The sequence below is a fragment of the Ovis aries genome, chromosome 25, assembly GCF_016772045.2.
Source record: "Ovis aries strain OAR_USU_Benz2616 breed Rambouillet chromosome 25, ARS-UI_Ramb_v3.0, whole genome shotgun sequence".
Taxonomy (NCBI): domain Eukaryota; kingdom Metazoa; phylum Chordata; class Mammalia; order Artiodactyla; family Bovidae; genus Ovis; species Ovis aries.
The window spans coordinates 5327178-5342942 of NC_056078.1; the positions used below are offsets into that span (position 1 = coordinate 5327178).

The 15765-nt window shown below is 43.2% G+C and overlaps 1 protein-coding gene across 2 annotated transcripts in view; it reads right to left on the minus strand.

Annotated features, from left to right (window-relative positions):
• Positions 1-15765, minus strand: part of PCNX2 (pecanex 2) — a 311506-nt gene that overhangs the window by 70513 nt on the left and 225228 nt on the right. For both annotated transcript variants that reach the window (XM_012104979.5, XM_060406546.1), the window contains 2 exons: positions 6923-6981; positions 2362-2577 (listed from right to left, as the gene is read on the minus strand). In XM_012104979.5, coding sequence (XP_011960369.3) covers positions 2362-2577; positions 6923-6981 — 275 coding nt within the window. The remainder of the gene's footprint in view (positions 1-2361; positions 2578-6922; positions 6982-15765) is intronic.

Sequence of the window (15765 nt, forward strand, 5' to 3'; positions counted from 1 at the left end):
AGCTCTAGGTCAGTCATTCCCATTTCCAGAACATTCCATGGCTCCTCACGGTGCACAGAATAAAATGCAGCACCTCCCCCTGGCTGGGAGAAACCCCATGACCTCCCCCAACCCCGCCTCTTTGGTCACGGCATTCCTCCTGGGTTGCTCTGGACTCAGACATTCAGCACCTCCCAGTTCCCGGCCTGGAACGTTCTTCTCCCTGTTCTCCTCCTCAGGGCCCTTCCCCGACAAGCTTCCTCACCTCCTGCACCGATCCTGGTCATAGAACCTTATTTACCTCCTCTCTGCCGTTCCTCAGGCTGTGATTGGCTTGCTCTTTTGTTTACTTGTTTATTTGCCACGTCATGAAAGAGGTGGGGATACCAGACCACCTGACCTGCCTCTTGAGAAATCTGTATGCAGCTCAGGAAGCAACAGTTAGAACTGGACATGGAACAACAGACTGGTTCCAAACAGCAAAAGGAGTACGTCAAGGCTGTCTATTGTCACCCTGCTTATTTAACTTCTATGCAGAGTACATCATGAGAGACGCTGGACTGGAAGAAACACAAGCTGGAATCAAGATTGCCGGGAGAAATATCAATCACCTCAGATATGCAGATGACACCACCCTTATGGCAGAAAGTGAAGAGGAGCTAAAAAGCCTCTTGATGAAAGTGAAAGAGGAGAGCGAAAAAGTTGGCCTAAAGCTCAACATTCAGAAAACGAAGATCATGGCATCCGGTCCCATTACTTCGTGGGAAATAGATGGGGAAACAGTGGACACGGTGTCAGACTTTATTTTTTGGGGATCCAGAATCACTGCAGATGGTGACTGCAGCCATGAAATTAAAAGATGCTTACTCCTTGGAAGAAAAGTTATGGCCAACCTAGATAGCATATTCAAAAGCAGAGACATTGCTTTGCCAACTAAGGTCCATCTAGTCAAGGCTATGGTTTTTCCAGTGGTCATGTATGGATGTGAGAGTTGGACTGTGAAGAAGGCTGAGCGCTGAAGAATTGATGCTTTTGAACTGTGGTGTTGGAGAAGACTCTTGAGAGTCCCTTGGACTGCAAGGAGATCCAACCAGTCCATTCTAAAGGAGATCAGCCCTGGGATTTCTTTGGAAGGAATGATGCTAAAGCTGAAACTCCAGTACTTTGGCCACCTCATGCGAAGAGTTGACTCATCGGAAAAGACTGTGATGCTGGGAGGGATTGGGGGCAGGAGGAGAAGGGGACGACCGAGGATGAGATGGCTGGATGGCATCACAGACTTGAAGGACATGAGTCTGAGTGAACTCCGGGAGATGGTGATGGACAGGGAGGCCTGGCGTGCTGCGATTCATGGGGTCGCAAAGAGTCGGACACGACTGAGCGACTGAACTGAGCTGAGGGTGAGACTCAAGGTCGCGCACCAGTGCATCCTCAGCATCAGAACGTGGCCTGACACAGAGGGGGTGCTGTGGTAGAGAAAGGCATGTGTGAGTGAAAGACTACACAAAGAGCCCAGGAGACGGGGCCGCAGGAATATCCATGACGCTGATCCCTGAGTGATCACCACACAACTGCAGCGTCTGATTCATGGAAAAATCAGAACCACTCTTCAAAGATACAGGCGGACTCAGTAACCACAGGGCAGTAAGCATTCATCTAGTGCCTACAAGTGGGCTTCCCAGGTGGCTCTCTAGTAAAGAATCCACCTGCCAATGAAGGAGACATGGGTTTGGTTCCTGGATCGGGAAGATCCCCTGGAGAACGAAATGTCAACCCACTCCAGTATTCTTGCCTGGGCTATTCCATGGACAGAAAAGCCTGGTGGGCTACAGTCCATAGGGTTGCATAGGAGTCAGACACAACTTAGCAACTAAACAACAACAACAGTGCCTGCATATACAGGATCTCAGTTAGATCACACAACAGCTGTATGAGGCAGTCATTCTTGTTCTTATCATTTTACAGACAATTTTTAACAAAACTCAGAGATACTAAATGACTCACCCACAACAGACCGTGGCATTTGTAACCCAAGGAAGCAGGTTCCATTTTAGGTCTGGCTGACTCCACACGGAGCCCCCACGCATGGTCCACACTCATTTAGTGCTTCTGAGTTTTTCCCCAAATAAAACCAAAGTTCTGACTTGCTACTCCTAAGGTTTACACCAGACTGTACATTTAACCTGATTACCAATTCAGATGACTGGACTTTCTTCATATCCAAATACGTGATGAGATGTGGTTGCAGCAAGCTCCCTAACTCATTCTCTAGGACAGGCATCCCACTCTTCCTTTTTAAGGACGACTTCTTATGAAAGCTCTGCATGATAGTTCACTCAAATGACCAACTTCCAACAACTTCCACAGTAAAGAGACTCTTACCTCGGAATTCCAGTCCTCTAAGTTGAAAGGTGACGAGGCCATTGCCGATTTCAATCAGGTGAACGAAAGCATTGAGGTAATCCGAAGCCAAAATAAAGCAATCGCCAGAGCTGTAGTTGCCCCACCGGCCGAGGATGAGGTCTCCACAGAGAGACTCCTGGAGCGCCCTTGTCAAGTGCTCATAAAAGATGGAATTGAGGTTGTTGCCATCGCTCCCTGAAGACACGACAAGAAGCAATACGCCCAGTGAGTCCTGCTCCAATGCACCCTGCCTGGGAGACGGGCAGCCGTCACCCGATTAGGGGAGAATCGGACCCCTCAGACCTTGCGCCCGTTGTGCTGGGGTTTGTGAGACCCTCCTATTTCTTCCCTCTACGCTCTTCCTGGTCAATGTCATCTACATAAATGGACTGAATTCCTGTCTAGATGAGACACCTGACAAATTCCGATCTCCAGCAGAGATCTCTCGCCTGGACTCTAGACCTGTCTGCTTCCTTGTCTGCTTAACGTTTCTTGTATGTTTCCAATGTTTCTCCTCCACCCAATGTGTTCAAGTCAGGCCCTGCCCCCCCAGTCCCGCCCCTAACCTGCTCTCAGCTGTCCAGTTGGCCACAACCTGGGTATCTTTCTTCCCACTCCTTCCCACCTAAGGCTCTCAGTTTCACATTCTTCAAGTATTCCCCACGTTTTTCCATTCCCATTGCCCTTGCTTTATCCCAAGTTACGCGGTCTCTCAGGTGGAGGACCGCAAGGGTCATGTAACTCACCTACGGGTCTTCCCTAGGACATGCTTGCTCATCAATTCTCTACCCGCCCCCAGCCAGAATGACCTTTCAGACGAAAGGGGAACGTGTCACCCAGGACCCTCCAGCCCATTTCCTAAAGTGGTTTGTTAGGGCTCTTAAGATAGAGACAAGACTTCAACACATCACCTATAATAGGGTCCCATCAGTCATCCTCCACAGGAATAAGCTAGGACACCAGCCTGATCAAACCCAGGGTGTATGGTCACACCAGGGGCGCTGTGTGCTCTGCTCCCCACTTCAGTCTCCATCCTCACCTCTCACTCATCTCTTCCTCGAGCTCCACACTTAGCAACACAGAACTTCTCCCAGGTGAGTGACTCACTTGCCCCTTCCCACCTCGGACCTTTGCAGAGACTAATCTTTCTGCCTGGTTTCCCTTCATTCTTCTCGGTCTTATTACCTCTACTAATCTTTAGGCCACCGTTCCACGGCCACTTCAGGGAAGCCTTCCTTGACCCCTTTGCCACGCCATGTTATAGGGCATCAGGACTATGACCCTCTGCTTGAAAGCACTTGAAACAGTTGGAATTTGACTTTTGTTTTTTTTTGTGTATATGTGTATATATGGTTATTTGATTAACATCTGATTTCTCCAATGCACCCTACGGTGGTGAAGGAAGACTGAATTTGTTTATTTTTGTATCTCAGTACTGGCAGATTCTTAATATGCAGTAATGACTGACTAAATATCTGTTGAATAATAGATGATACCATGATGATACAGCTTTGTTAAGAGAGATTTTGCTTTTGAGAACATAACCCATTAAGTAACTCCAGGGTTTCACTGAGAAATAATTTACAGACAATAAATTGTGTGTGTATGTGTGTGTGTGTGTATATATATAGTGTGTGTGTGTGTGTGTGTGTGTGTGTGTGAAGTCACTTAGTCATGTCCAACTCTTTGTGATCCCATGGACTGTAGCCCACCAGGCTCCTCTGCCCATGGAATTCTCCAGGCAAGAACACTGGAGTGGGTTTTCATCTCCTTCTTTAGGGGCTCTTCCTGACTCAGGGATTGAACCCATGTCTTCTGAATTGCAGGCAGATTCTTTACCATCTGAACTATAGGGAAGTTTTTTATATATGTATATAAATATTCTATAATATAAATAATTATTGATAGTACATATTGTGTAAACAGTATATATATATGCATATATACATATATAACTGTAGTCTACAATATAAATAATTATTGCTAGTATACATTTCTATATATTATATACAAGTATATATATTATATATCAATGCCACCCACTCATTTTAAGTTATATATGTATATAAAACTCAGATTTATTGAGGCATAATTTACAGAGAGCAAAATTTGCCCTTTTTAGTGTCCGGTTCTATGAATCTTAGAACAATGCTCATAGTCACATAACCACCGCTTCGCATGATGCATTTGTGTCTCATCCATTCCGAGGTAGACAGCAGTAGTTTGTTCTGTTTCATCTGTATGTAGTTACTACAGTTTGCTTAACCGTTCAATAGCTGAAGGACCTTTGGGTTGTTTTCAGTACTGGTGAATATGAGTAAATCCACTCACGATATTCATGAACTGAAGTTTATAAGAACATGTTTTCATTTCTCTTGAGTCAAACCCTAAGAGATGCACTACCGTTCTCCAGAATGGCTGGACCATTCTGCGCCCCAGTCGCAGGGACTGAGAATTCTAGCTGCTCTGCACCCTCGCCAGGACTGTGGCTTGTCTGTTCAGACTTAGCCGTTCAGATCGAGTGGATGAGCACATCAAGGGAAGGAAAAAGGAAGGACGCAGCAAAGGAGATGGAGTGAGGGAATAAAGGGCTTCCCAATAAAGGGCCAGTGCGTCTCAGGGGCATGGAACTGGGGGTTCATGACGCATTTCACGTCCTGGCTGGGCTGACTCCTCTTACTCCCTCCGTCAGATCTCTCATGATGAAGACAGAATCTTTTCTGAGAAGGCTGGGTAAACTGGGAAGCCCTGGTCTGTGCTCCTGGGAGTGGAAGAAGCACTGGGAGGGGCTGGAAGGAAAGTGTCAGCAGTGCTTTCACTTCAGGAGTATCTTTTCTCTGGGGAGTAAACTCTGCCTCCAGAAAGTCAGAGAAGCATAGAGTTGCCCCAAAGAGAAGAGGCCTGAAGCAAAGTTCAGGACCCCTTCTAGGCCAGCTTCTGGAGTGGAGACAGAGATTCAGGAAGGTTGCAGATAAAGATCCGTGAAGATCTGAATGGAGCTTTCCTGCTCTGTATCCTCAGGAACTGGAGCATCACTGAGGGTGCAGGAAGGTACAGACTGCCCCGAGCGCACCCACGTAAGAAAGAGCACTGATCCACGGCTAAGAAATCTACAAGATAACGCTATCAAACTATGGATGTCAGGGCTAGGCATTCACGACAGTTAAAAGCCAAACTGAAATAGGTGCATTTATAACCTATTTATGATTAATGGAAAGAAACAAACTGTTCTATGGACTGAGTCATGTCATGACCTCTAATAAGGTACCAGTATGCTTAATTTTCTATGCAGATTAAGCCTGCCTGACCTGCAGTGATATTCATCTTCTCTGATGAAGCAGCATGCATCCAGAGACACTAATTGGAGATTACTCCGAGTCTCTGGTACTTTTAAAGAAAAAGCCTTAACAAGAGAATTAACTTTTGCTTAACTGTTCAAACTGTTTGATGTACAAATAAAACAGTTTAAACCATGAAAAGTTGAGAACACACTGACCACATATCTGCATAATTAGATTAAAATGAGATGAAATTATGAACAACTAAAATCACAGTGTACTTATGAAATTGTCTATATGCCTAATGTCAATGGCCCAGCAAAATCAGAACCCCATGGCTCCACATTAGAGATATTTATACTCCAACCACACCCCCTTCCAACTGGGCTGATACAAAGTTTAACAAAAAATAAACCTGCCTCTCCAGATATTTTCAAGTTTCAAATTACGATTTCAAATTAATCATGTATATGCAATTTAAATATAGCTAATAAGCAGGATACAATTCTTCCTAGACAATATTTTTGGCACAGAGGAGAGAGTGAGGTGGATTAAAAATAGAGAGTGGTTTAAATTTGCATACTGATATGAGGAGAAAAAAAGGTCGAATGCTTCAACATGAAATAGATTACAGAAAGAAAAAAGTAACTTCCTGTTACTGTGGCAGATAAATCTTTCCATAGATTAATGTTGTACAAAGACTCTGAAGTTATCCAGACCCTGGATCCTGGAATGGCTCGCCTTTAAGGACATCATAACACTGATTTTTTTTTTTTTTTTTGCCAGAATACCAATACCAAGGTTTACTGTCTGTATTTGATGTTTAGCATATACAAACTAAAATGTTGTAATCAACAGTCATTCAATATTGAAAAGGGATCTAATCAGTGCTAAATCATGGAGGAATCCATCTCTAAACCAAATCAGGATATTTGATCAGTTCTATTTGCACAGTTTTATTTTTACCATCAGCATATTTACCAAGACATGCACTGTCTCCACAGTGATTAAAAAAAGTGAGTACTTAATTCCTCTTTTTTGGACTGAAGGAATCCATCTACACAACAAAATAAATAGCTTAAAAGAGAGACAGGGGACTTTCCTGGGCAGGGGAGCTCCGGTGGTTAAGACTGCATGCTTCCAACACAGGGGGTATGGTTCAATCCTTGCTTGGGGAACTAAGATCCCACATGCTGCATGGCCAAAAATAAATAAAATAAAATATAAAAAAAGAAAGAAAGAGAAGGAAGACATCCTCTTACCTGGATCCTTTTCAATTTGGACCACCAGTCTTGTGTTGGAATTATCCACACGCCTTGTACTAGAAAGAGCCACAAAAGAGTAAGAGGCTGTGATTAGATCCCTGCAAAGGAGAGCGGGCTCACAGGATCAGCTGTGTGAGTGGGAATCCAGGGCAGATGGAGCTCATGTATTAGAGTTATTGTTCTACACTGACAAGGCTGAAGGAAGAGAGGGGTCAGAAGGGTGGGAAAAGCACAGAAAACGCAGAGAGCGAAGAGATGTTTAGTGCTTAGGCACAGAAGACAGACCTTCATCTTTATCAATTCTGAGCATCCAGTCCACAAAATAACAGCAAGCATTGAAATTGCCAATGGACTACCGCTCACTGACAGTACTTGAGAGCAGTGCATACATAGCTATCTTGCTTTTCAAACTGATTCCAGAACATTCTTGATAAGCAGTCCAGGTCTCCACCGCTTGCTTTCAAGAGTTGGGTGCATTCTTACAGACTTGTCTTAGGTTGAACCATAAGAATGAAAAGCAGCTCTTTGCAGCTTAGGAAAAGGTGGATTGTCTGTAGCCACAGTAACCAGTTGCCACCAGAACCAGTTTTAAACCTTTCCAGTTATGACAACTCACCTCAACTTACACCTTTGGTAAGGCAGCCAGTTCACAGTGGCGGCTTGCTTCTGCAAGTCAGCCAGCAAGGGACAGGCTCAGTGCAGGCTTCTGAGGGTGACCAATCAATAACAGGTTCCCCAGGTGACATCACCAATAGAAAAATTCAGGAAAGGTCAAAATGTCTTACCAACCTCCCAGCATCCTCCTTGCTAACATCCATCTTGGCTGAGTGATGTGCACACTGCCAGGAAGGACCCTGAGTCAGAATGACTGGCCAGAGAAAATCTGGAAACTAACCCCATCACCATAAAACCTGAGGCTGTGAGCCACTTGGCAGAGCAGTCCTCCTCGGTTCCCACCCGGCGCCCCCCCTTCCCAGTGAAGTCTCTTGCTTTGTCAGCAAATGTGTCTCCTTAGACAATTCATTTCTGAGTGTTAGACAAGAGCCCACTCTCGGGCCCTGGAAAGCATCCCTCTTCCTACAAAAATTTCATAAAGCCTAAACCTATGCCATAAAGAAAGGGCTTTCACTAGAAATAGACCACTGAATGGAGGGTTCCATACAAGTTTGAACATAATGAGCATCTCATCTTTACCATACCTAGATATACCATGTTTCAGATATATGAGAACTATCTAGGCAGGATCCTGTTGGAGTTTTGTAGACTAGATGCTCCAGATGGGTTGTACAGAAGGGATATTCTGTTACAGCTCGAAAAGGTCACGTTGTTCTATTACTGCTTCCTTTTCCTTGCAAATACCCTCAGATCAGCTTTGAAAATAAAAGACCCCGGGTGGCAGAAAATAAAGCGAACAACAAAATTCTTTCTAATGAAGGCCGTAATCCCACGTCGGCACAGTGAGTCCCTGAATGGAATTTTAATTTCACCTTAAGACCTAGGACAAATGGAATTTTCAGCAGCAGAATAAATAATTTTTAAAGTGAGATTGAGCCAAAAGAAAGTCATTTCCCAAACTCCTTAGGGAATTAAAACACCTTCTAAAACTATGTTAAATGAAAAGCTATCTGCAAAAGGCTTTGGATGCAGAGGGCTCAATTCTGATCAGCAGTAACTAAGCCATGCTGCCTGTGTGCCCCGAGGGCCTCTGGCTCGCCACCAGACTCTCTAAGAAGGGCAAGTGTCAGCCTTACTGGGTATTCAAGGATTTCTCCAGTGCTTTCCTCCTGTAAATTCGGTGCTTACCACTCAAAGGTGCTAATTAGTTCAGTAATTGGATTTCTGTCTTCACTGTCTTATTGCAGGAACATTCTGTTCTGTTGCTCAGTGTGTGGTATGGTCAGTTGCTCAGTCATGTCTGACTCTCTGCGGTCCCATGGACTGTAGCCTGCTAGGCTCCTCAGTCCATGAGATTTTCGAGGCAAGAATACTGGAATGGGTTGCCATTTCCTACTCCAGGGGGTCTTCCCAACCCAGGGATCAAAGCCACATCTCTTGTGTCTCCTGCACTAGCCAGCAGATTCTTTACCACTAGCGCCACCTGGTGGGGGCTTCCAACTCACTCCCCAATCTCAGAGGCGTTCAAAATGCCAGCGTGGTTAGGTGTGTATGCTCTTAGCATCTGCCCGGCAAAGTTAAGGCTCACTGCTTGTCACAGTGTCCCAAGCGCCACAAGCCAAGAGTCCAGTAATATGATAGGTCTTCCCAGAGAAGGTGACTCGCTCTGAAGCATCTCTCCCTTATGTTAATATGGAATGCCAACAGCAAAGCTCATTTCCTCCCTTCAAGCTTTGCCTTTCTACCTCCTCATCTAAATCCAGCACCTTGTTGCTTATGTGGCTTCACCTGAGGAGCTTAAGTAATTTAATAGTAACTTGATTATACTGTTTCAAATTCCGGTTTGACAGCTCACATAGACTATTTATGGGAGAAGTAGTCCCCATTTTTGATGAGGAAGTGTGACTGGCTGGAGTAAGAACTTTGATGGGCATCTATCTGCTCATATGGAGAAACCAGGATGGATGGACTGTAGTTCTCTTCATGGGGCAGGACAGCATTAGAGAAATCTGGAGAACGAGAAGGCAGTCAGACACTAAACAGAAGGACCTGTCCCATTTTAAGTTGAATACATGCACAAGTTTCATTTGGGTTAGTATTTTTAAATGATTTTTGTGTTTATACTCATACGGGATATCGGTCTAAGGTTGTTTTTTCTTGCGATGACTTTGTCTGGCTTTGGTATCAGGGTAATACTGGCCCCACAGAATGATTTAAAAACTGTTCCTTTCTTCACTCTTTTTTGGGGAGATTTGAGAAGAACTGATGGTAATTCTTCTTTAATCATTTTAGAGAATTTGAGAGTCAAGCTAATCGATTCTGGGCTTTTCTTTGTTGCGAGTTTTTGATTACCCATTAATTCCCTTTAATTGTTATAGGCTTACTCAGATCATCTATTTCTTTTTCAGTCAATTTTGGTAGTGTGTGTATTTCTATGAATTCTCCTGGTTTGGCTAGGTTATCTCATGTGTCGATACACAGTAGTTTATAGAATTCTCTTTCAATTAGGTAATGTTGGTAGAAATGTTCTCAACTTTTAACTGTGATTTTAGTCATTTGAGTCTCTTTTTTCTTGGTCATTTTTGGTAAAGGTTTGTCACTTTTGTCAAACTTTTCAAAGAATCAAATTTTGGTTTAACTTATTCTTCCTATTGCTTTCCTATCCTCTATTTCATTTCTCATCATTTTAATTTTTATTATTTTGTTCCATCTGCTTACTTTGGTTTAGTTGGTTCCTTTTTCTCTAGTTTCTTAACGTGGAAGACTAGCTTATTGATTTGAGATTTTTCTTATTTTTTTTAAATTTAGGCATTGACAGCTATGAATTTCTCTCTGAGCACTGCTTTTGCTACATACTGTCAACTACAAATTGGCACTTACCGTGGGCACTTGCCTGGCGGGCTACAGTCCATGGGGTCGCAAAGAGTCGAACACGACAGAGCCACTAACCACAGCTCGCCCTACTAGGATTACCTTGCCTGCTGCTGCAGCTGCTGATCTTCAGCACCCCCCGAAAGGCCTTCCAGGTGGAGGGCAGAGGTGAGGCACTCTGATCTCGGGAATAAAACTGGCAGGGCAGGTCTTCAGATAGTTAGATGTTTTTAGGAGCTGATTTTATGAGCCCAATTCTTGGTCTCCTCGTATCTAGAAAAGCACTGCAATCCTTCATGGGATGACTGTCTCTCATGGTTAGAAGAACCTTCTGAAGAAATATGTGCTTGATTGTATGTACACTTCCTTCACCAAGATCACATAATACTGTCCTTCTCCACTACATTCAAAAAAATTATTTATTTTAATTGGAGGATAACTGCTTTACAAGATTGCGCTGGTCTCTGCCACCCATCACCATGGACCAGCCATAGGCATACATATGTCCCTCCCCTCTTGAACTTCCTTCTCCCCCCGCCACACCCCTCTAGGTTGTGACACAGCACTGGTTTGAGCTCCCGGTGTCAGACAGCAAATTCCCACTATCTATTTTACATATGGTAATGTATATGTTTCAGCGTTACTCTCTGAGTTCATCCCACCCTCTCCTTCTCTCACCGTGTCCAGACGTCTGTTCTCTATACCCGCATCTTCATTGCTGTCCCACAAACAGGTTCATCAGTACCATCTTTCTAGATTTCATATATATGCGTTAATATATGATATTTGGAACAGTTCTCAGAGGTATTTGAGGTGCTGTCTCCTTGGGCTGCAGCCCTCATTATGCCCCAAATACAACTTAACTTGCAACTTTCATGTTGCCCTTTTATAAAGTTGACAATACCATACGTTTTAATCTACTGTGCTCTCCTTTTCATTCACCACAAAATATTTTTAAATTTTCTCTTATAATTTTTTTTGACTTATAGGTTGTTTAAGGTAACTTTATTTTATACATCTTTGGGAATTCTCTAGATTTCCTCTTGCTGTTAATTTCTAATTTCACTCCATTGTAGCTGGAGAACATATGTTATATAATTTCAATCCTTTTAAATTTACTGAGGTTTGTTTTATGGCCTAACACATGGTCTATTCTGGAGATTTGTCCATGTGCACATGTCAAAAATGTTTTTTGAAAAACTTTGGCTTTGCAAAACACTCTGCCAAAAGGTCAAAAAGACCAGGTACAGACAGTGGCAAAATGTCCTCAAACCTCATATCCAACAAAGAACAAGTGTTTAGAATATATAAACAACTCTCAAAACTCAACAGTAAAAAACAAAACAAAGAAACCAAAACAAACAAAACCCCCACAAAGAATGCAAGAGAAAATGAACAAAGACATGAAAAAACATTTCTGCGAAGAGGACATATGGACAACAAATAAACTCAGAAAAAGATGTTCAATATCATAACTCATAAGAGAACCGTAGGTTAAAACCACAAGAAGATATCGCTATATACACCCAGCAGAATGACTAACGTAAAAAATAGTGAAAATATCAACACACTGCCAAGGACATGCAAAAACTAGATCTCTTACACAGTGCTGGCGGGGATGCAAACGGTATCACTTCTCTGAAAAAACGTACGGCAGTTTCTTTTTTAAAAAATTACCATTTTGTTCTGCAGTCACCACGTCAGTTCCAACTGCGACCCTGTGGACTGCAGCACGCCACATTCCTTGGTCCTTCACTATCTCCCAGAGCTTGCTCAAGCTCAGGTCCAGTAAGTCGGTGATGCTATCTAACCATCTCTTCTGCCACCCTCTTCTCCTTTTGCCTTCAATCGGTCCCAGCATCAGGGCCTTTTCCAATGAGTTGGCTCTTTGCATCAGGTCAAAGTATTGGAGCTTCAGCTTCAGCATCAGTCCTTGGAATGAAAACTCACTGTTGATTTCCTTTAGGATTGACTGGTTTCATCTCTTTGCAGTCCAAGAGACTCAAGAGTCTTTTCCAGCATCATAATTCAAAAAGATCAATTCTTTGGCCCTCAGCCTTCTTTAATTAAGGTCCAACTCTCACATCGGTACATGACTACTGGAAAAACTGGAAATTTGACTTTACAGACTTAGGTTGGCAAAGTGATGTCTCTGCTTTTCAATATGCTGTCTAGCAAGCATAGGAACCATATGAGCATAACTACCATATGAGCTAGCAATTATATTCCTGGGCAATTATGCCAGAGAAGTGAAGACTTATGTTTACCCCAAACCCCACAGATCAATGTCCCTAGCAGCTTTATTCATAAAAGCCAAAATCTGGGAGCAACCCAGATGCCCCTCTGCTGTTCAGTCACTAATTTGTGTCCAACTCTTTGCAACCCCATGAATTGCAGCAAGCCAGGCTTCCCTGTCCTTCACTATTGCTGCTTGGAAGAAAAGCTAAGACAAGCCTAGAAAGGGTATTAAAAAGCAGAGATATCATTTTGCCAACAGAGGTCTGTATAGTCAAACCTGTAGTCACGTACAGTAGTCATGTACAGATGTGAGCTGGACCAAAAGAAGGTGTCCCTTAATGAGCGAGTTGCTAAGCAGACTGTTGTTTCCACAATATGAGATGTGCTGTGCTGTGCTTAGTCGCTCAGTCACGTCTGACTCTTTGCGACCCCACGGACTGTAGCCTGCCAGGCTCCTCTGTCCATGGGATTCTCCAGACAAGAATACTGGAGAGGGTTGCCACGCTGTCCTCCAGGGGTTCTTCCTAACCCAGGTGTCCTGCATTGCAGGCAAATTCTTTACTGCCTGAGCCACCAGGGAAGCCCATACCATGAGATACTGCTTAGCAATTACAGTTACTGACATACCATGATCTGGATGAATCTTCAGTGAACTACGGTTGAGTGAAAACAGCCAATCCCATGAAGTTAATTGTAGTAGGATTCCATTCATATAAAATTCTTGAAATAACAAAATTAGAGTTAGAGAACAGATCAATGGTTATAGGAGTTAAGAAGCGGTGAGCTGCAGAACAGAAGAGTGTGTTTTGAATATAAAAGGGCAGCAGCAGAGATCTCTGTGCAGGTGGACACGGTCAATATCTCGAATGGACCAACATCAGTACCCCAGTGATAGTGGTGCAAGATGTTAACACGTGTAAATTGAATAAAAGGTATATGGGGAGATCTCTTTTTAATATTTCTTTCAACCCCATGTAAATTTATACTTTAGCTTTGAAAAAAGTTTAATTTGAAAAATCTCCATACACATGTATGCGTATAGCTGAGTCCTTTGCTCTTCACCTGAAACTATCCCAACATTGTTGATCGGTTATATCGCAATGCAAAATGAAAAACTTTTTTTTAAAAGTGATACTGGGTCATGGGAAAAGCAAGAGACTTCCAGAAAAACATCTATTTCTGCTTTATTGACTATGCCAAAGCCTTCGACTGTGTGGATCACAATAAACTGTGGAAAATTCTGAAAGAGATGGGAATATCAGACCACCTGACCTGACTCTTGAGAAACCTGTATGCAGGGCAGGAAGCAACAGTTAGAACTGGACATGGAACAATAGACCGGTTCCAAATAGGAAAAGGAGTACGTCAAGGCTGTATATTGTCACCGTGCTTATTTAACTTCTATGCAGAGTACATCATGAGAAATGCTGGACTGGAAGAAACACAAGCTGGAAACAAGATTGCCGGGAGAAATATCAATCACCTCAGATATGCAGATGACACCACCCTTATGGCAGAAAGTGAAGAGGAACTAAAAAGCTTCTTGATCAAAGTGAAAGAGGAGAGCGAAAAAGTTGGCTTAAAGCTCAACATTCAGAAAACGAAGATCATGGCATCTGGTCCCATCACTTCATGGCAAATAGATGGGAAAACAGTGGAAACAGTGTCAGACTTTATTTTTGGGGGCTCCAAAATCACTGCAGATGGTGACTGCAGCCATGAAATTTAAAAAATGCTTACTCCTTGGAAGGAAAGTTTTGACCAACCTAGATAGCATATGCAAAAGCAGAGACATTACTTTGCCAACAAAGGTCCATCTAGACAAGGCTATGGTTTTTCCAGTGGTCATGTATGGATGTGAGAGTTGGACTGTGAAGAAAGCTGAGTGTTGAAGAATTGATGCTTTTGAACTGTGGTGTTGGAGAAGACTCTTAAGAGTCCCTTGGACTGCAAGCAGATCCAACCAGTCCATTCTAAAGGAGATTAGTCCTGGGTGTTCATTGGAAGGACAGATGTTGAAGCTGAAACTCTAGTACTTTGGCCACCTCATGCGAAGAGTTGACTCATTGGAAAAGACTCTGATACTGGGAGGAATTGTGGGCAGGAGGAGAGGGGGACGACCAAGGATGAGATGGCTGGATGGCATCACCGACTCGATGGACATGAGTTTGAATGAACTCTGGGAGTTGGTGATGGACAGGGAGTCCTGGCGTGCTGCGATTCATGGGGTCACAGAGAGTCGGACACAACTGAGTGACTGAACTGAGCTGAACTGAACTGATACATAAAAAAACAAACAAACAAACAAAAAAAAAAACCAAACAACTCCATAGCTAGAAGCAGGCCTGAATTCTGTGATTATAATGCATTCGTGTGTGATTCTCATCTCTCACCTTAACTTGCTTGCCTTGCAAATTAGGATCACTTCTCTCATTTCAGTCAGAAAAGTCCAAGACTCTCCAACATTTCAACTACAGGATATGAAGAAGTCCAACTATTTATTCACTGGCAAGTCATAAATATTTAGGGGATGAAAGTGTTTCTGCAAATGCAACTAATCAAAACAGTAATAAGAATTTCTAGTTGCATGTGGCTGGGCCTAAATGGGGAACTGAATAGATGGAGATACAAGAGATTACAAGCGATTCCTAAGTATTAAATGATCAGGGTGCTGCTAGTTGTTTCCCCAAGAGTAACATGACTGACTTAAGGTTTTGACTTCTGGGTACAATAGCCTCCTGGTAAAAAGAGACCCAATTTGACAGAGTTTTATTTAGAGTTCTGGATGATATTTCTCTTGGGGATGAAGACACTTTTATTGTTTTATTAGTGACCACTGGTATGTACAGAATTTGGATCAAGGTGAGCACACAGAAAAAAGAAATGCCAACTGTTGGCAATGAGATTTCAGGGTTTTGCAGTGACAGGCACAGCCCTGACGAATTACCTCCGGACCTTCCTGTTTTCACAGCCACACGTCTCAAGAGAGATAGCAAATCCAGAAGACACGCTCTCCTAAAGTGAAGCCTGTTAAGACACGGTGCTGTTTTGTCCTCGAGGGATGTGGCACTTAATAAAATCACACCAGCTCCTTTTTCCGCTGAGATGGACTTCAT